General features: G+C 56.5%; 1 protein-coding gene across 4 annotated transcripts in view; it reads right to left on the reverse strand.

Annotated features, from left to right (window-relative positions):
• Positions 1-6,507: 6,507 nt before the first annotated feature.
• The window catches only part of Eln (elastin), a 28,554-nt gene continuing 16,316 nt past the window's right edge, over positions 6,508-18,745 (reverse strand). Inside the window, exons 19-37 of one of the 4 annotated variants that reach the window (XM_026396937.2) lie at positions 18,073-18,246; positions 16,921-16,974; positions 16,279-16,467; positions 16,039-16,080; positions 15,830-15,955; positions 15,105-15,161; positions 14,102-14,266; positions 13,969-14,025; positions 13,241-13,372; positions 12,557-12,595; positions 11,104-11,175; positions 10,960-11,019; positions 10,732-10,818; positions 9,860-9,898; positions 9,599-9,652; positions 9,250-9,294; positions 8,767-8,796; positions 8,223-8,273; positions 6,508-6,873 (exon numbers count right to left, since the gene is read on the reverse strand). In XM_026396937.2, the coding sequence (XP_026252722.2) occupies positions 6,830-6,873; positions 8,223-8,273; positions 8,767-8,796; positions 9,250-9,294; positions 9,599-9,652; positions 9,860-9,898; positions 10,732-10,818; positions 10,960-11,019; positions 11,104-11,175; positions 12,557-12,595; positions 13,241-13,372; positions 13,969-14,025; positions 14,102-14,266; positions 15,105-15,161; positions 15,830-15,955; positions 16,039-16,080; positions 16,279-16,467; positions 16,921-16,974; positions 18,073-18,246 (1,517 nt within the window). In that variant the 3' untranslated portion in view covers positions 6,508-6,829. The remainder of the gene's footprint in view (positions 6,874-8,222; positions 8,274-8,766; positions 8,797-9,249; positions 9,295-9,598; positions 9,653-9,859; positions 9,899-10,731; positions 10,819-10,959; positions 11,020-11,103; positions 11,176-12,556; positions 12,596-13,240; positions 13,373-13,968; positions 14,026-14,101; positions 14,267-15,104; positions 15,162-15,829; positions 15,956-16,038; positions 16,081-16,278; positions 16,468-16,920; positions 16,975-18,072; positions 18,247-18,745) is intronic. The other 3 variants (XM_026396938.2, XM_026396939.2, XM_026396940.2) reach the window with 3 other exon arrangements.

Consider the following 18,745-nt stretch of genomic DNA (forward strand, 5'->3'; position numbering starts at 1 on the left):
TTTACATTTTTTACTTTAAGACACTAAGCTGTCTAGGTCTCACTAAGCCGTCTAGGAACTCACTAAGTTGCTGAGGCTGGCATTGAACTCGTGATCCTCCTGCCTCAGCCTCCCGAGCCACTGGGATTACAGGTGTGCACCACCATGCCCGGACTCCATTTTATTTTTAAAAGAAGTGCCACGCTGTTGTTCTTGGCAGTCGCTCCACTTCCCATTCCTACCACCAGTGCAGAAGGTTTCGATTTCTCCATGTCCTCATGGGCACTCCTTCGTGAATTTCCTTCTGTTCCTCCTCCTTCCTGGATAACAGCTATCCTAATGAGTGTGAGACATGCTCCTGAGGTTGAGCATCTTTTCATATGCTTGCTGGCCACTTGCAGGTCATCTTTGGAGAAATAACTCTTCAAGTCTGTTCTCATTTTTAAATTGGGTTATTTGATTTTTTGCTTTTGTTGTTGTCAGAGTTTTTTTTTCTTTTTTCTTTCTGCACTGTAGATTGAATCCAGGACCTCACACATGCTAGGGAAATACTCCATTTAATTATGCCCTCAACCCCTTAAAAAAAATACTTGAAGACAAGGTGTTACAAAGTTACCCAGTCTGGCCTCAGACTTGCAATCCTCTTGCCTCAGCCTCCTGAGGAGCTGAGATCACAGGCAAGTGTCACCACTCTTGCCTGTTGGAGTTCTTTATGAATGCTGCATATTTCTCCCTTCTCAGGTGCATCATTTGCAAATATTTTCTCCCATTCTGTAGGTTATCACTTTGATGATTGTGTTCTTGATACAAAAGAGTTTGATTATTCCCCTTTGTTTATTTTTTCTCTCTTTGCCTGGGCTTTTAGTGTCACATTGAAGAAATCATGACCAAATCGGATGATGTGAAGCTTTTCTACTGTTTTGTTTAGAATTTTCATAGTTTGAGGTCTTACATTTAGGTCTTTAGTCTTGAGTTCATCTATATTGCTCGAGATAAGGCTCTAACATCATTCTTTTGCAGGTGGGTGTCTGGTTTCCCCACATAATTTTCTTGAAGATTCTGCCCCATTCTGCTTACTTTGGGGCTTTCTGTTCTAGCCCATGAGATGATGTGTCTGACTTTATGCCCCCAAACTGTTTTGATCATTGTAACTCTGTAATTTCTTTTTGATATCGGGAAGTGTGAGTCTTCCAACTTTGTTCTTTTTCTGAGTGTGTGGGTCCTCTGGGGCACCTTGAGAGTCCATGTGAATGTGAGGATAAAATTTTCTGTTTCTGCACAAACTGTTCTTGAGCTTTTGCTAGGGATTGGGTGGAGGACGTGGATCACTTTGGGTCTATGGACGTCTTCATATTAAGTCTTCCACTCAATGAGCATGGGATGTCTTTTTATTTCTTTGTGTCATCTTTAATTTCTTCTGCAATGTTTTGTAGGGGCCAGTGGACAAGTCTTCCACCTCCTTGATTAGGTTTATTCCTTTTTGATGCAAATGTGTTATAAATGGAATTATTTTCTCAATTTCTTTTGCATATTGTCACTTGTTGGTACATAGAAACAACTTTTTTTTTTGTGTGTGTGTGAGTGTGTGTGTGTGTGTGGGGGGGGTGTGTTTAATCTTTAGGGTTTTCTACATGTAGGAGTATGTTGTCTTGTGAACAGGAAAACCTCTACATTTTTTGTACCAGGGATTCAACCCAGGGGTACTTTACCACTGAGCCACACCCCCCCAGCCCTGTTTTTTATTTTATTTAGAGACAGGGTCTCACCAAGTTGCTTAATACCTCACTTTTGCTGAGGCTGGCTCTGAACTCACGATTCTCCTGTCTCAGTCTCCCAAGCTGCTGGGATTACAGGCTTGCACCACTGTGCCCGGCCCCCACCCCCCACCCCCCCTTTTTTTAAATTTTGAGACAGGATCTTGCTAAGTTGCTTAGGGCCTTGTTAAGTTGCTGAGGCTGGCCTCCAACTTGCCGTCTCCTGCCTTAGCTTCCTGAGTTGCTGGTGTGTGCCACTGTGTCTAGGTGCCTATGATCTTTTAATATACTATTGTATCTAGTTTGCCAGAGTTTTGTTGAGGGTTTTTGCATCAGTATTCATCTAGGATATTGGTCTATAGTTCTTTTCTTGTGTCTTTTGTCTGGTTTTGATATTAGAGTCCTGCTGGCCTCATAGGATGAGATTGGAAGTGTTCCCTCCTCTTTAATTGTTTGGAAGGCTTTTGGGAGGGCTGGTATTAATTCTCTAAATGTCTGGCAAAATTCTCCAGGGAAGCCATCTGGTCTTAGGCTTTTCTTTGTTGGAATTCTTGTTACAGATTCAACTTCTTACTCATTATTGATCTGTTCAGATGGCCTATTTCCTCATGATTCAGTCTTGGTGGGTTGTGTGTTTGCAGGAATTTACTTATTATATTAAGATTTTCCCATTTGTTGGCCTGCAGTCCTTCCAGCTTCTTATAGGGACACTCGTCATGGCATTTGGGACACACCAGGATCTTTAACTCAAGTTCATTTGCGAAGACCCTTTCCCCATATGTGGCGACAGTTACTAGCTCAATTGTCTCCCCAGAACCCGTATGTTGAAATCCGTGCCCTGGTGGCTCAGAGTGTGATTATATAATCCTCGAAATCCTCGAATCCTCGAATCGAAATCCTGGAAATTCGCAATCCTCAAAATCCTTGAATCCTTTGAACTCACAGTCCTTCGGGGAAAAGATTAGAACACAGTCAGGCACAGAAGGAAGGCAGGCGACGGTGCAGGGAGAAGATGGCCGTGTGAAGTCCACAAGAGGAGAGTTCATAGAACAGATCTTTCCCAGCAGTGGATCCCAGAGCTCCAGCCTCCAGAATGGAGAGAAGTTGCAGTCCTGTTAGTTAAGTCCCTCGCTGTCCGGTTACGGGCAGCTCTAGGAAACAGAGGAGTTCATGAGTTCTGAGGATGGGACCTGAATGTCTTTGGGGTCATTACCAGCCTGGAGCAGTCCTTCATATCTTCCTGCCAGAACTTCTAACTAATAAAGGCAGGCATTTCATCTATTTTGTTCTTAAAACAGTACCCATCCATCCTGTCAGGTATGGTGGCGCATGCCTGTAATCCTAGCAGCTCAGGAGGCTGAGGCAGGAGGATCGAAAGTTTAAAGCCAGCCTCAGCAAATTACTGAGGTCCTAAGCAACTCAGAAAGACCCTGCGTCTACGTAGAAAATAAAAAGGGCTGGGGCTGGGGCTCAGTGGTTAAGTGCCCCTGGGTTCAATCCCTGGGGGTGGGGGAGAGGGGCCAGGGAGGGACCTTCTGATAAGGTGCCATTTAAGTTCTGGAGCAGGAGAGGGAGCCATTGCAACCAAGAGAGGGGTTCCCTGGCCATTGAACAGCCTCTGGCTTGTGCTCTGGGGGAGGTGGGAGCCACTGAAGTAGCTTGCGCAGGGTCATGGCCTTCACCAACTTGCGTTTTATTTATTTATTTATTTATTTTTAACAAGAGAGTGAGAGAGGAGAGAGAGAATTTTTAATATTTATTTTTTAGTTTTCGGCGGACACAACATCTTTGTTGGTATGTGGTGCTGAGGATCGAACCCGGGCCGCACACATGCCAGGCGAGCGCGCTACCACTTGAGCCACATCCCCAGCCCCACCAACTTGCGTTTTAAAGGGTCGTTTGGGCTGTGGGAGAGAGAAGGCTGAAGGAGAATTGGGAAGGAACCGGAGGCTGTTTCGGGAACCCAGGCTGAGAGGCTGGTGGGCCAGGGCCTCGCCCTGCAGGTGGGGAGAGGTGGACCACCCTGGGTCTATTCTGAAAGTCATGCTTCAGAATTCATTGGTGGAACTGCTGCAGAGAGCGAGGCAGGAAAACCTGAGAGAGGTGGCTCCCGGGTCCACCTGAGCTGCAGTCATTCCCTGAGGTACAGAAGGCGAGGAGGTGGACAGGAAGAGCCCTGCTAGGTCACATCTCTATCTCTAAGACTTCCAGATGGCAAGGTTGGAATTGACCTCGGGCGTGCAAGTCCTGGGCTCGGGGGAGAAGCCCGTGCAGGAGATGTCAGTTTGCGGGTTGCCAGTGCACAGGTGACATCTAAAGCCATGAGTGATGAGAGCCCAAGCCAGGGGCCCCAGAGCTGGGGACCGAGTCTTGCCAACTTTCCCAAGCCAGCGGGCTGCGGAGGCACCCGGAGAAGGTCTTTCTCCCTGAATGGGGAAATGAATGAGCGGTGTCCAGTCAACTTTGCCAGACTCTTGGGAAGGCTGGGTCCCTGTCACTGGACAGTTACCCTGGACCACAATAAGTACCACAACCGTCCCAGCCTCCTGACCCATCCTCCAGATGTCCTCAGCTCTGCCCCTCCCTCCAGGCTCTCTGTCTGGCCCCCCAACTCCTCCCCACTCTATTCTTTTTTCTTTTGGGGGTTACTGGGGATTGAACTCAGGGGCAGACAACCACTGAGCCCCATCCCCAGCCCTATTTTGTATTTTATTTAGAGATAGGGCTTCATTGAATTGCTTAGCACCTCACCATTGCTAAGGCTGGCCTTGAACTTGCGATCCTCCTGTCTCAGCCTCCCACTGTATTCTTTTGCCCTTTACTGTCCTGAGCAAGGCCACTCTTTCCACCCCGTGAGGGTCCTTGCTTGCAGAGGCACAGCCTTCCTGCTGCAGGGAGAGTGCCATCCCCATCCGCGAAGGAGCTCCTGGGTCACTCTTCTCATTGACAAGGGTCTGCCCACAGCACAGGCTGCAGGAGGCCTTGTGGGTCCCGGAAGTGGGCTCAGTGGTTTGGGGAGAGAATTCTAGAATCTGACCCCCAGAGCAGGGCGTATGTGGCCTCCAGGGGAGCACATTCCTGGGCCCCGGGGATTCAGAGCTCCTAGGGGAGCAGGATGGAGTGTGGGAGTGGGTCACCTAAGGATGGTATTGCGTGTCCTCCTGCCACCTGTGGGGTGTCATTTCTTTCTTCTTTTCTTCTTCTTTCTTTCTCCCTCCTTTCTCTCTCCTTTGTACTGGGGATTGAACCCAGGGGTGCTTTACCACTAAGCTACATTCTCAGTCCTTTTTTAAAAAATTTTGAGACAGAGTCTTGCTGAGTTGCAGAGCTGGCCTGGGCCCTGGGAGCCTCCTGCCTCAGCCCCCGAGCTGCTGGGACCGTCCAGCTTCAGGGCATCAGTTCTCACGCTGCAAAATGAAGAGAAGTGGTGCCTCCGTGGGCCCTCAGGAGTGTGGGGGGGTCTTCCCTGGGGAGATGGAAGGCAGGGGATCCTCAGCCCCTTTCTAAGTGTGCTCAGGTCGGCCATTCCTCTCTCTTTGTGGCTGTTCGCGAAGTTCAAGGCTTGGGTCTAGACAGAGGGGTCAGCTTTATTTCATCCACCCTCCATCTGCAGGCTCCAGAGGCCACCTACCAAGACCTGTCCTTGGGGACTTGTGCCTCTGGGACAAGTGCAGGGGAAGATGTGGCCAGTGGGTGAACCCACCTCTGTGGAAGAGGCTGTCCAGGCCCTGCCTCCCTGCAGAGAGGCTTCCATTGCCAAAGGACAAGCCCACCTTGAAGAGGGATGGAGGGCCCAGAAGCCTCCCCACACACCAGGGGCAGTTCCAGATTCCCCATCGGGGGGCGCTGTTCCCACTGGGCCCGGAGCTGAAGGCAGATGGAGAAACACAAAGGAGCCTGACACACTTTCCTTGAAAAGGATTTGATTTATTAGTCTTTTCCGGAGCAGTTAATTCTTTTTAATTATTTAAAAAATATGTGTGTTTCATCCAGAGTTATATCAAAGTGATTAAAATGAATCTTCGACTGGAGATACAGCTCCCCAGATCAGAGAAAAAAATGTTTTTCAAATGAACCACAAAAATAAAACCCAAAGAGAACATCCACAATCAAACATATTCCCCACATATCCAGGACAAAAAATAAAATATTTATTGATCTATCACAGCGAGACACAAAGAGATGGGGAGGGCGGGCGGGACGGGACATGCTTTGTAGTAGTGGCTCGAGGGCGGGATGGGGGATACAGTACTGCATGTGGGGGGACCCAGGCCGGGGACGAGAGTCCTGTCACCCCAGCCCACACAGCCCTCACACCCTGGGCCAGCGTCGGGGGTGTGTGGCAGGGGCGGAGGCTGCCATGGGAGGTTACCCAGGTGGGTGTGGGCGTGCCCAGCCAGCTAGTGGCACCAGGCGGTCAACTGGGGACAAGAATGAACAGATGGACGGTTGGGTGGATGGACGGACACATGGATTCCACAAGAGCAAGGGGGCTATTCCCAGTGTGAGTGGGGGGTTCTTCTGACTCCAAAGGTGCCCCAGTTGTGGGGAACAGCCATTGATGGGTGGGGAAAGGGCTGAGTGGACCCAAGGAGAGGAGGGATCTTGTGACCGAATCCAGCTTTGAGGCTTCAGGTGCTTGGGTACCAGCTGGACCGCAGCCGGGGGTGGCTCCTGGTGGGCAGGGGGAGGTGGGACTGCCCAGGAAGCATCTGCACCATCTTCAGAGGAACCCCGGGTGGGGGTCCCCCAGGGGCTGCCCTACCCTCCTCCCTCCCCCCAGGAAGACAAAAGCACCAACAAGAAGCACCAATTTCCCCTGGAGATGGAGACTGTGTGGGGGGAGCTCCCAGGAGGAGGGGTGGGGCCGGGCTGAGCCCACCAGCCTTGGCCTCTGGAGCCGGTGGCCTCCCAGTCGGGGCATGTGGCCACTGCTCTTGATTCCTTGTCCTGTGGATTTCCAAGGCCGCCGGCCTACCGTCCCCTCCCGGGTGGGCATTGAGTGGGGCTTGGGGTGGGATCACAGAGGGTTTACATTCTCCACCAAGCAGTAGCACCAACGTTGATGAGGTCGCGAGTCAGGGGTCCCGGGAAGCTCACTTTCTCTTCCGGCCACAGGATTTCCCCAGGCAGGCCCCACCTGGGCAGGGGAGATGCACACAAAGGTCAGTGGGTGTCCCTCACCCTGGGCTTTTTTTTGTTTGTTTTTACGGGAGATTGAACTCAAGGATGCTTAACCACTGAGCCACATCCCAGGCTCCCCCTTTTTTTGTATTTTATTTAGAGACAGGGTCTCTTTAAGTTGCTTAAGATCTCACTAAGTTGCTGAGGCTGGCTTTGAACTCTTGATCCTCCTGACTCGGCCTCCTGAGTTGCTGGGATTAAAGGTGCGCGCCACCGTGCCCAGCGCCCGGTTGTTTCATAAGCCCCCTGCTTGCTCAAGCAGTGGCTTGGAGAAGCCAGTCCACGGCCCAGGGAAAACTCCGGGCATAGTACAAACTCCCACTGGGCAGGTGGGGTGGGAGCTGGGCCCCAGGTGTCATTGATAAAATCGAGGCTGGTGATGGGGGACTAGGTTGGGAAAGTACCAGGCTGGACAGGGTCCCCTGCTTCTGGGCATCCTGCAGAGCAGCCCTATCAGATGGGGTGAAGGAGGAGTCCAGGTGTCTGGAAGGGATGGCTGCCTAAGGGGGTGGGGTGGGCCCTTGAAGGGGAGGGTTTATCACAAAAGTAAACTGAGGTCCAGAGCAAGGGAGAGTCTGTGCCTGAGCTGGAAAAGGAACGTGGGATTCTAGGGGAGGGTCTGATTGGTAAATGGTTTCTGGTCTCCCTCTGGGGTAAGAGGCCACTGGATCTGGTCTTGGAGTCTTGGAGTGACATGTGGCTCGTTACCGCCACCTGGTGGCAACCAGCAGACAAATCGGGGTCGGAGGACAGGGCTCATGTGGCATTTCTCTGATGCTCATCCTAGGTGATTGAAAAGCCCCTGGATAGGGCCACCGGCATCAGCCTGATGGACAGTAGGCACCCTAGGAAAGGCCAATCTGGGCTTGTCCCTGACCCTACCACCCCTGGCCTCTGCCACCTCCTCTGTGTACTGCAGGCAGGTGGGTGCAGAAGGGCCTCCACTCTCCTGCAGGACTGAGGCCAGAGCTATGCCTGCTTTGGACAACCTGAAGCATCAGTGGCTGAGGGCAGGTGACCAGAACCTACACCACACAGTTCCCACGGGCTCATCTGCATTTTCCAGAAAGTTCCAGCTGGTGGCCGATGACCCTCCTGCCCAGCTCTGACTGCTCTGGCTCGGGTGCCCCTGTTCTAGCCACTCTCCTTCCCTGCCCTTCTCCCTGGGTCCCTCCCTACAGGTGGGGGTGGGCAGCATCTCAGGAACCTTCTTCTCCCCTAGGCCCAGGCTAGTGGCCCCCAACCCTGGCCTCTGTCTTCATCCTCCTGTCCCCTGTCCCTTCCCAGAGCTGCGTCTCTACTCACCTTGGTATCCCAGGGCTCCCAGGGCCCCTCCGTAGGCCTTGGGGGGCTTTCCTGTGGAGGAAGGGTGGAATTGGGGAAGGGCTCTCCCAGCGCCCCTGCTGTGTGCCCAGCCTGTCCTGTCTCTGCAGGTGGCAAAGGCCTCCTGTGCCAGCCTGCCCATGCCCCGAACCTGTCCTCCACAGCCCAAGCCAGAGGCCTTTCAGTGGCCTGGCCCTGGAGGTCTGGCCACTCAGCAGGTGCCTCAGCCCACCCCAGTCAGACCCTCGTGTGCTGCCTGGCCTCGACTGACCCATGGGACAGCTCTACTGTCCCTTCCTCTGGAGCTTGTCGGTCTCTCCAGTGAGTCCCTTGCCCCAGAGTGATCCAGGTCCCTGTCTTGCTCCGATGGCCACCCAAGGGCTTGGCTCCTATCTCCTCCTGGGACTCCCCCCATACCAGAGGACCTGCCCAGGGCCATGGCCACACTAGCCACTCCCTCTACTCCAGGAAAGGAGCTGGGGCCCTGAGTCCCCCAGACAGGGGACATCTGTTATTGCAGACTCACCGCCAACTCCCAGGCCCCCGGCGCCTCCACCTACAAGGTAAGGAGAGGGGCTGAGGGTGCCTGCTCCCGGGAGCCTACCACACCCTCCCGGCTGGTGAGGCTGGCACAGGGTGTGCGGCGGGAAGGGCTGACTCTGGGCTTCGGCCTCAGCTCCCTGTGTGACTTTGGAGCGGTCCCTGGCACTCCCTGAACTCAGTTTGCCTCATGTGGAACATGATGGAGAAGCCATCTGTCCCCCAAGGACCCCAGAGGCATGAAATGTGGCTTAGAAAAGCCAATGTTTTCCCTGTCCTTGGAGAGGAAGGAGACAGAAAGGGGATGGGGCTACTTTGTGTCGGATTGGGGTCTGGCCTGGTGTGACCTGGGGTCATGGGGTTCAACCCTGGACACTGGCTCAGCCCTTCTGAGCAGGAGCTGAAGCAGGGGAGGAGGAGGGACCCGGCAGAGCTCAGGAAAGGGCCGGGGCGAGGCGCCCGGGTGTACCTGGGAAAATGGGAGACAATCCGAAGCCAGGTCTCGCTGCCACTCCTGCAGGGGAGACTAGGGGTTGGCGGCGGTGGGGAGGCAGACCCTGGTCACCCAAGCCTGTCTGGGGCCGAGTCTCCCTGTCACCGCGCGCTCCCCTGCAGCCAGGCAGCTTCCTCAACTAAACGTGTCCCCACCAAGTGCCCTGATGTGACACCTCTGAACTTCCCGGCATTGCCTCAACCCTGAGGCCTGCCCTTGCCCCAGGGTGTGTCCTGTCCTGGAGTGCCCTGTCCACCCCCAGCCTCGGGTCCTCTGTGGATGTGGGCTCCGCGAGCCCCCTCTGCTAGAGCAGAGCCAGCCCTACCTCCACCTGGGAATGGCCTGGTGGCTCCTAGGACACCTCCAAGGCCAGCAGCACCTGAGGAGAGGGCAGATGGGGGTCAGGACCAGGCCCACATGTGGGCGCCCTGACATCCCTCTGTCTCCGTTCTGGGGCCAGAATTTGTCTCGCACAGACCTTCAGGGGAACCCTGAGCAGGAGGGAGGCCTAAGCCAGGGTGGGGGTGATGGCAGGGGTGAGGGCCACTAGTGGGCCTGCTGGAGGAGGCCAGCAGGGATAACTCACCATATTTGGCTGCTTTAGCAGCTGCAGCTGGGGACACACCTGGAGAGACGGGGCATGGGGGGACGAGGAGTTCAGGCCCTGACTTGTCCTCCCACATCCAGCCACCCTACTCCCCGCCATCCAGCCTTCCAACAGCCTTTACTAAGCTCCTGCTGTGTGTCCCATCCTGTGGAGCACACAGGGAGTGGCTTGTAGGCCAGTTTAGGTAGGGGACCCAATGACCACCAGAGAGAGAGGAAACTGTCATCAGGTCGGCCATGGGGGCACAGACTTGGAAGTCATTTCTCTCCAGACTTTGATCTCCGTGTCTGCAAAATGGGCCTGACCGCCCCCCCCCCAAGGAACTCCCACCCGTGGTGGTCAGTGGGTCGCAAGAGAGGAAAGAGGACGGTGGGCGACCTCTGCTGCTGGGGTGGCCTGGCTGCCCCTTGCCCAGCCCTGGTCAGCAGCCTCAGGGACTCGGCGGGAGGGCGGGGTCCACCCAACCCCAGGGGCAGATGCACTGCAGGGTGGGGGAGGGGGAGGCGTCCTGGGAGAGGGGACAGCCTGAGCAGTGGAGTGGCTCATAATGTCATATATGCAGTGCTCTAGAGGGACCGGGTGACCTGCTGAGAAACCTTGTCACTTTCGTTGAGAGTGAAATCCGACCTGGCTTCAGATTGTGTTCCAGTCACCCAGGGGCACCTGGGTGCCCTGTCCCTGTCACTCGCTCCGCTGGGTCCTCCCTTCTCCTGTTTCACCTTGCTGCTCAGGAAGGCTGAGCAGTATCCGGCGGGGCGGGGGGGGGGGGGAGAAAGGCTTGCCCCTGTCTGTCTGTCTGTCTGTCTCTCACACATGCGCCTCATGCTTGCTGATTCTAGAACAGTCCTCACCTCCTAAGCCAGCGCCCGGAACAGCTCCTCCGGCCCCGAGCCCACCGACCCCCAGTCCTCCGGCACCGAGCCCACCGACCCCGAGGCCTGTGGAGAGAGCGGGCATTGAACCTGCAGGTCAGGGAATCCTAGCAAAGTCTGCCTGCAGAGGGACGGTGCTGTCCCTTGGTGGACGGAGCCTGGGCCCGTCATGGACCCCGGCGGGGGCTCCCCACGTCCCGTGCTCACCGTACTGGGCAGCTTTGGCAGCAGCCTTGGCAGCAGCAGCAGAGGCGGCAGGTCCGGCCCCTGGGGACACAGCGGGAGCTCAGGGAGGAACTGTGCCAGGTCTCTGTCTCCCTCCCTGCCAGGCCTTCCCGAGGTGCGACTCACCTGCCACGCCACCTGGGACTCCTACTCCACCGAGACCCCCGACGCCTCCCAGGGCCCCAGCGCCCCCTGCTCCTGTGGAGAGAGGGTGGAGGATCAGACCCCCGTTTCTGGAGGATGGGCCTCCCTGACCCAGGGACACAAGGGAAGCAGATAGGTGGCCCAGCCCATGTGACCAATGGGAGGAGAGTGGGGAAGGACTGTCCCTGAGCTCCGGGCCCGAGTCCTGGCTCTGCCCTCAGTGAGGGGGATCCCCCTCAGGTCTTGGTCTCTCTGTCTCCAACACAGAGTGGACAGGCCTCCTCTCCCTGGACCGTGCTGGGAGCCTACTGGAGTGACAGTGTGGCTGTGAACATGGCCGACTCTGGACTACTTGGTCTCAGTTCTTGACAGCCCTGGGTTCAAATCTTGGCTTGTCCACTTGACATGGCTGTGGCCTCTCTGAGCCCCAGAGTCCCTATGCCCTGCAGGATGTGATAATACCTTGCTTGCCCTCTGGGTGTGTGAGAGTAGGGCACACCCGCTCTGCACTCTGTAAGTGCCAAATCCTACTGTTCGTGTGGGTGGCTTCTGCACAGCTCATGCACAGGAGTTCACGGGGCTCTGTGAGTTTTATCGAGCTCATTGCATCATGACAGGAAAGGCAGAGCCTGCTATGCCCCCATTTTGCAGATGAGAAAATAGAGGCAAGCAGGGGTTAAGCAGTGTGCTCCTTCCACAGGCAGGACACAGCTCAAGAGCCACTGGAGTCCACAGCCGCCCCGCTACACCACCCACCACACTGCTCCGTTTCCCTGGCGACGTGGGTTGACTCAGGCCTGCTGAGCAGCCGGTGAGGAACAGCAGAAGGGCCCTGGGTTCCCCGGGGCCGCGGCGGGTGGGGCTGAGGAAGCTGGGATTTTCCAAAGTGGAAACTGGCCCCAAGGGGACCGACGGGGGCCAGTTGGCAGGTCCCTGGTGGAGGCCCCTGCCTGGCTCCCTGGAGGCCAGGAATGCGAGGGCCACAGACATGGGTCTGGCCAGGCGGGACGTCCAGAGTGCCAAGTGGCAAGGCCAGCAGCTCTGCCACGTCCTCGAGGCTGACAGGAAGGCAGGGAGGGGGGCCGGGGGTGCCCGGAGCAGGAAACAGACCCCTCTGCTCTGGCCAAAGGGTGGGAAAGGAGGTGGAGGCTACCGGCCTCCTCACACCAGTGCAGGCCTGCACCACCCTGCACCCAGGGCTCAAGAAACTGTCAGGGCCAGAGGGGCCTTGTTCCTGTCCCCTGGGGGGGTTTTAGTTGTCACAGGGGTTGGAGGCACCACAAGCATTTAGTGGGCAGGGGCCAGAACTGTAGCTGCCAGCAACATGACCTAGGCACTGCCTCTTTCCATCCTGCCCACCCGGCCTTGTGCCGTCAGGCCTGCGGGGTGGCAAGGGTACCGCTGTGGTGTGGCAGGGACGGGGGGTCACACTCACCGTATTTGGCAGCTTTTGCAGCGGCCAGGGATCCAGGCACTGGGGACAAGGGAAAGGGGGGTCAGCAGCTGAGCCCCTGCCTGAGGCCCTGCCTCCTCCTCCAGGGAGCCCACCCTGCCTTCCTTGGCCACGTTGCTTCCTCAAAGCCCTGAAGTTCTGACCCTCCCGCCAGGAGTTCTCACCACCAGATATCGGGCTTACTGTTTAACCAGGCCACTACTGCCAATCTGATGTGGGGGCTTGAGGGCTGAACTGTGCTTCCTCTCTCCACCTGTCCCCTCCTATCCCCTCCAGGCCCACTGTGGCTGGGCACCAAGTGGGGCTCAGTCACCACATGGTGAAGAACTGGAGTTCCTAGTGGCCCCCTTGCTGTGGAGCATTCCTGAAGGCCTGGGGCTAGGACCCTAGGACTCCTACCTCCTTCCTTGGGGGGTAGGTGGGCTTTTTTGAGGTCTGGAGCCCTGTTATGGCTCCCTCTGAAACCTGGCAGCCTGGAGACCTCTGCCTGGCTTTGCCTCCCCCTGGGACCCCGGTTGTCTCTGACTGCCCAGGAAAATCTAATGGAGGGTTCACTGTGCACCTCTGGGTGCCAGGGGGAGGTGGGGCAGTGCTGGGAGGAGGAGGGGTCTCCTGCCTTTGAGCTCAGGGGGGCAGTTTCTGTCTAACAGCTAGAAACCTCCTCACCTGCACCAGCTCCAAATCCAGGAACCCCAGCACCAGCTCCTAATCCAGGAACCCCGGCACCAGCTCCAAATCCAGGAACCCCGGCACCAGCTCCAAATCCAGGAACCCCGGCACCCAGCCCAGCAGCCGCCTCTGTGGGGACATGGGCAGTGGGACTGAGCCCTGCCTCCTCCTCCAGGGAGCCTATCTGGGCAGCAGGCAGCTTGACCCTTTGGAGATGTCCCGCCCTGAGAGCTGAGTCTGACCCCAAGGGAAGGGCCCCCGGTGGAGCAGCGACCTCCTCCATGGCTCTGTCCCCATCTCCAGACTCCCTACCTTTATCCATCGCTCTGTGGCCCTGGAACAGTCTTCCTGAGATGGCCACTGGCCACCAAGTCCAGCCCATCCACAGGCTGGAACCTGGGGTTGCGGTGTAGACCCCACTTCCTTTCCTGCCTTGCCTGCTGCCCTCCCATCTTGGGTGAACTCACTAAATTCTCCTGACAGCGCACGAGGCGGGTGCTGGGCTGCTGACTTCCCGGCTAGAACCCCAAGGTCACTCAGTTTCTTTCGGACCCAGGATTGGAACCCAGGACTCCCTCTCCCTGAATCTGTGCTTTCAGGCCCTCCGCCTGCTCTCTTGGGGCTGATGATGCTGCCGGATGCACAGAGTGGGTCTGGTGTGTGTGTGTGGGGGGCCTGGGCCTTCGGGGGAGAGGCGGGCACTTGGGGGAGAGGCGGGCACTCACGGTACTGAGCTTTGGCGGCGGCTTTAGCAGCGGATTTGGCAGCAGCGGGTCCTGCTCCTGGAAGGAGGGGGGTTCAGGATGGTGCCCATGGAGCCTGCAGGGGACCCCCAGGCTTCTCAGACACGACACTCACCTGCGATACCACCGGGAATAATGCCACCAGGAACGCCAACGCCACCAGGAACGCCAACGCCACCAGGAACTCCGACGCCACCAGGAACCCCAACTCCACCAGGAACCCCAACTCCACCAGGAACCCCAACTCCACCAGGAACTCCACCGACTCCAGGGCCCAATCCTGCAAGAGCACCCATAGCTGCCCAGGGCCTGGCTAACCAAGGCCTGAGCAAAGAAGAAGGAAGGTGCTGGAAAGAGCCCTGGGTCCAGAGGCAGGGTTTATGGGTTATCTCCCCAGCCAGGGCAGACTGGCCAGGAGACCATGGGCCGGACACTTCCCCATGATGAGTCTCAGCTTCCTCCTCCCTAATACAAAGTCTGTGCAAGTTCAGGAGATCAAGGCCTTTTGGGGGACAAGGACCCCTGGAGACTTGAGAGTGACAGGGAAAGGGAGCACTTTACTAAAGACAGGCAGACCTGGTTTAAACCTCTGCTCAGCTGCCATTGAGCTGTGGCCGTGAGCAGGTTCCTAAGGCTGGGGCCTCTGTCTCCACGTCTGGCAGAGGGGCTGAGTAGAGCCGGCCTCTGGGAGCCAGGAGGTCGGTGAACCTGGAGTTAGAACCTTCCCGGGCCTCTAGGGCCCTGGGATTCTGATCGGAAGAAGAAGGATCACTGGCCGGGATGCCACCACTGGCCACTTTCAGTAAAGTGTGTGCCTGGGGCTGCCAGGGTGGCCCTCAGAAGGTAGCAGGAAGGACCCCAGCCACTCAGGGAGAGGTGGCTAGAACCCAGCATGGAGCCCAGAATCCGGGCTGGGTTCAGCTGGGGTGGAGGACGGTGTGTGTGAGGGTGCTCTCCAGGGCCATCTTGAGCTGCTTCCCCAATGTCACCAGCCCCCAGAGCTGATCAGAGGAGCCAGGGCGAGGAGAGTCCCCACCATCAGAATATGACTGACCTCTGAGCAGGGGACCCGAGAGCAATGCTTTGGAACAGGGGTCGGGCCCTGGGGGGCCACTTACCAAACTGGGCAGCTTTGGCGGCTGCTTTGGCGGCTGCAGCTGCAGGGGTCCCGGCTCCTGGGTGGGTGAAGACAGGGAATGGGGAGCCATCCCCAGCCCCGCTGCCCCCCTCTCAGCCTTCCCAAAATCCCCCAGGGAAGTTTCTCCTGAGCCACAACCTGATGCTGGAGACGGGGACACACACGCAGGTCCAGCCTGAGTTCTGAGGTTCTGAGGACCACCCCTGGCCCCCGGGCACCTCCCTGCCCTTTTTGGGCTTTGGTGGAGCCTGTGAGAATCCAGCCCTGGGCCAAAGTAGTGATTGGAAAGGGGCACCATGATCCTCTCCTAGACCTACCCCAAAGGATTTGTGGAGCTTTCTACTTTGAATGCAGGTAATTATTTAAAATCCTGAAAGCTCCAGGATCCAAACTATTGCAGGAAATGAATTGCTTTTTAATTTAATTTAATTTATTTTTAAATTTTGCTGTGCTAGGGGAGGAACCCAGAATCTGATGCCACCTAGCCAGGTGACATCCCCCAGCATCCCTAGGCAGGGCGGGGCCTTGCTAGGGATTAGAAGGCCAGGGCTCTTCCCTCTGGGCTACTTTGGGGAGATCATGGTCCCTCCCTGTCTCTGGGCTCAGCCATCCCATCTGTAAAATGACGCGGATGCTTCCAGCCACCTTCAGGGACCCTTCTGCGAGACAAACCGAACCTGTCTCTCAGTGGGGGACACTGCTCACCTGGCACCCCTCCGGCTCCTGGCACACCTGGCACTAAACCTGGCACGGCACCTGGCACTGCACCTGGCACTGCACCTGGCACGGCACCTGGCACCAGCCCTCCCAGGGCTCCAGCTCCTCCAGCACCTGGAGGTCAGAAGAGTGTCCAGTGCTCAGCACTTGGGGAGCAGGAGGTGGGGGAGGACAGGGACTGGGGGTGGGCCACTTACCGTACTTGGCAGCTTTAGCCGCAGCGGCTGCTTGGGCTGCAGCTACAAGGGAAGAGGGGGCAGACTCTCAGACCCCATCTCAGCCGGCAGAATTCCAGCTCCCGGCCCCAAAAGGCACCAGAGTCCCACCCTGTCCCCACTGTCCTTGAGCACACTGAAGTCCAGCCCATACTCCCTGCCCACCCTGCAGAGCCAGCTGGGGGAGCCCCACCCCCTCCACTAGAGAGAACTTAGGCTCACGGGAAAGGCCAGCTCCGGGGACACCTCCAAGGCCAGCACCAGGGACACCTCCAAGGCCAGCTCCAGGGACACCTCCAAGGCCAGCTCCAGGGACACCTCCAAGGCCAGCTCCAACACCATAGCCAGGAAAGCCCCCAGCACCAACCCCGTACGTGGGGATGCCTCCAACGCCCACTCCAGCCCTGGCCCCTGCAGAGGGAAGATGACCAGGTGGGGAGGCACCTCAGGGAAGGAGGACAGGAGGAAAAGATGTCCGTTCCCCCCACGTCTGGTCCTCAAGGGCAGGAAACAGGGATGCCTGGGCCCCTCGTCTGCCTCCTCCACGAAACTCAGCCCCCCCTTGATTTCCCTGTTCTCTGAGCACTTGGAGAGGGCTCCCTTTGTGGGGGAGACTGAGAGCAGGCTCATCCCCAGGCTTGGGCTCCTCTGAGGGGGTCTCTCTCTGGGGAAAGTCATTCTGGGACTCTCTCAGCCTATGGCTTCATGGTGGGGGACCACTGGGAAGACACTCGCTCTCCTGGTGCCCGCCCCCTCCATGTCCCAGCTCTGCCAGGGACCTGCTCTGCAAGTCTGAGTAAGCAGACCAGAGAGCCCTTTGGTTCAGGCAAGTAGAGGCCAAGACAGGGTGGGCAGGACACTAACCATATTTGGCTGCTTTGGCGGCTGCTTTGGCAGCAGCAGCAGGTGACACGGCCCCTGAAAAGATCAAAGGGACACAAATGTTCAGGAGAAAATAGAGGAGAGATGCTCAGCGCACAGTCCCCTCTCCACCCACCTGTCTGTCGGTCCATCTTCTTTCTCTCTATCAAGTTGCTCAGCCATCCATTCACCTGCTGTCCTACTTCTATGTCTGTCCATTTGTCTGTCTATCCTTGGACCTCAGCCCAACTACCTATCACCTACCTGTTCCTCTAAACACCCACCCATCCATCAACTTACTCACACACCTGCCTACCTACCCGTTCAGCTAACCATCTGCCCAGCCGTCCATTTTGCATTGGCTGGTCCACACTTCCACCCACATATCTATCCATCTGCTCATCCAACTATCCACCTACCCCTCCAATCGTCCATCCATCCATCCATCCATCCATCCATCCATCCATCCATTCATCCAATCATCCATCCATCTATCCATCCATCCAACCATCTATCCATCCATCCAACCATCCATCCATCCATCCAATCATCTATCCATCCATCCATCCGTCCAATCATCCATCTATCTATCCATCCTTCTAACTACTTTAGTCCCCCAGCTGCCTATCCATCTGTCTTTTTATCTATGTATTTATCTTTCCATCCAACTTTTTAATCTATCTATCTATCTATCTATCTATCTATCTATCTATCTATCTATCTATCTATCTATCTATCCATCCACCCATTCTTGCATCTGCTCATCCTTCTACCCACTCATTCCTTCATCCATCAATTTGCCTGCTCATCTGCATAGCCAATATATGACCACCCATTTTCCCACCCATCCACCCACCCATCTATCCACAATTTACTGAGCACCTACTCAGCTAAGTGTTGGAAACAGAGGTGAAAAAGGTGTGATTCTTGCCTCTGGCAGCACAGCAACAGCCAGAAGGAAAATAGAAGAGCTGGTGCTGGTGGCAGCTAGGTGGGAGGTTGTTATAGTCGAGGGAGAGAGGATGAAGGGGTGAGGCAGAGCCGAGGGGGTGGACAGATGAGTGAGGTCTTGGGGAGGACCCCAGAATCTCAGCAATAGTCTATTTCTCTCTCACACACACGCACATGCACACACAAGGAGCAAGTCCAGCTTACCTGGTACACCCCCGATGCCTGGACCCCCAACGCCTGGGACCCCAACACCTGGGACCCCAATGCCTGGGACTCCAACACCTGGGACTCCAACACCTGGGACTCCGCCAACACCTGGGATCCCAACACCTGGGACCCTAACTCCTGGCCCACCAGGCACTAAGCCCCCAGCAGCTCCTGCGAAGAAAAAGGATTGTTCTTTTGGCCTAAGCCTTGTGGGGGCCTCTGAAGACCCCCAAGAGCAGGGGTCTAGGGGAATTAAAGGGTAAGGGTCTGAGTGAAGAATTGCTCAGGTGGGTTGGCATCTGCTCTGCATGGATCCAGCTCTTCAGAGGTCCGGAGGAACTCTGGGAGCCTGAAGGACTAGCAGGATTGGGTCTGCGGCTGGGAAGAGCATGATTAATTTCTAGAGCAAGATCAGAACTACCACCTGTGGGCACCTCGGCCATTGAACAGCCCTGGGGCATGGGGGCAGTGTGGGGATGGGTGGGGAGGAGCCAGTGCTCCCCAGGGCCCCTTATGCGTTCAATTCACAGAGAACAAGGAGATGGCATCCCAGGTGCAGTGACCAGAATGGGCAAGTTCAAGGAGTGGGAGGGGAGAAGGAGGCTCCCCAGGTGGACACAGGCAAATCCCTCCAGCTACCCAGGACTGGGTCTCCAGAGCCCACAAGGAG

The sequence above is a fragment of the Urocitellus parryii genome, chromosome 9 (genome assembly GCF_045843805.1).
Source record: "Urocitellus parryii isolate mUroPar1 chromosome 9, mUroPar1.hap1, whole genome shotgun sequence".
NCBI classification, from domain to species: domain Eukaryota; kingdom Metazoa; phylum Chordata; class Mammalia; order Rodentia; family Sciuridae; genus Urocitellus; species Urocitellus parryii.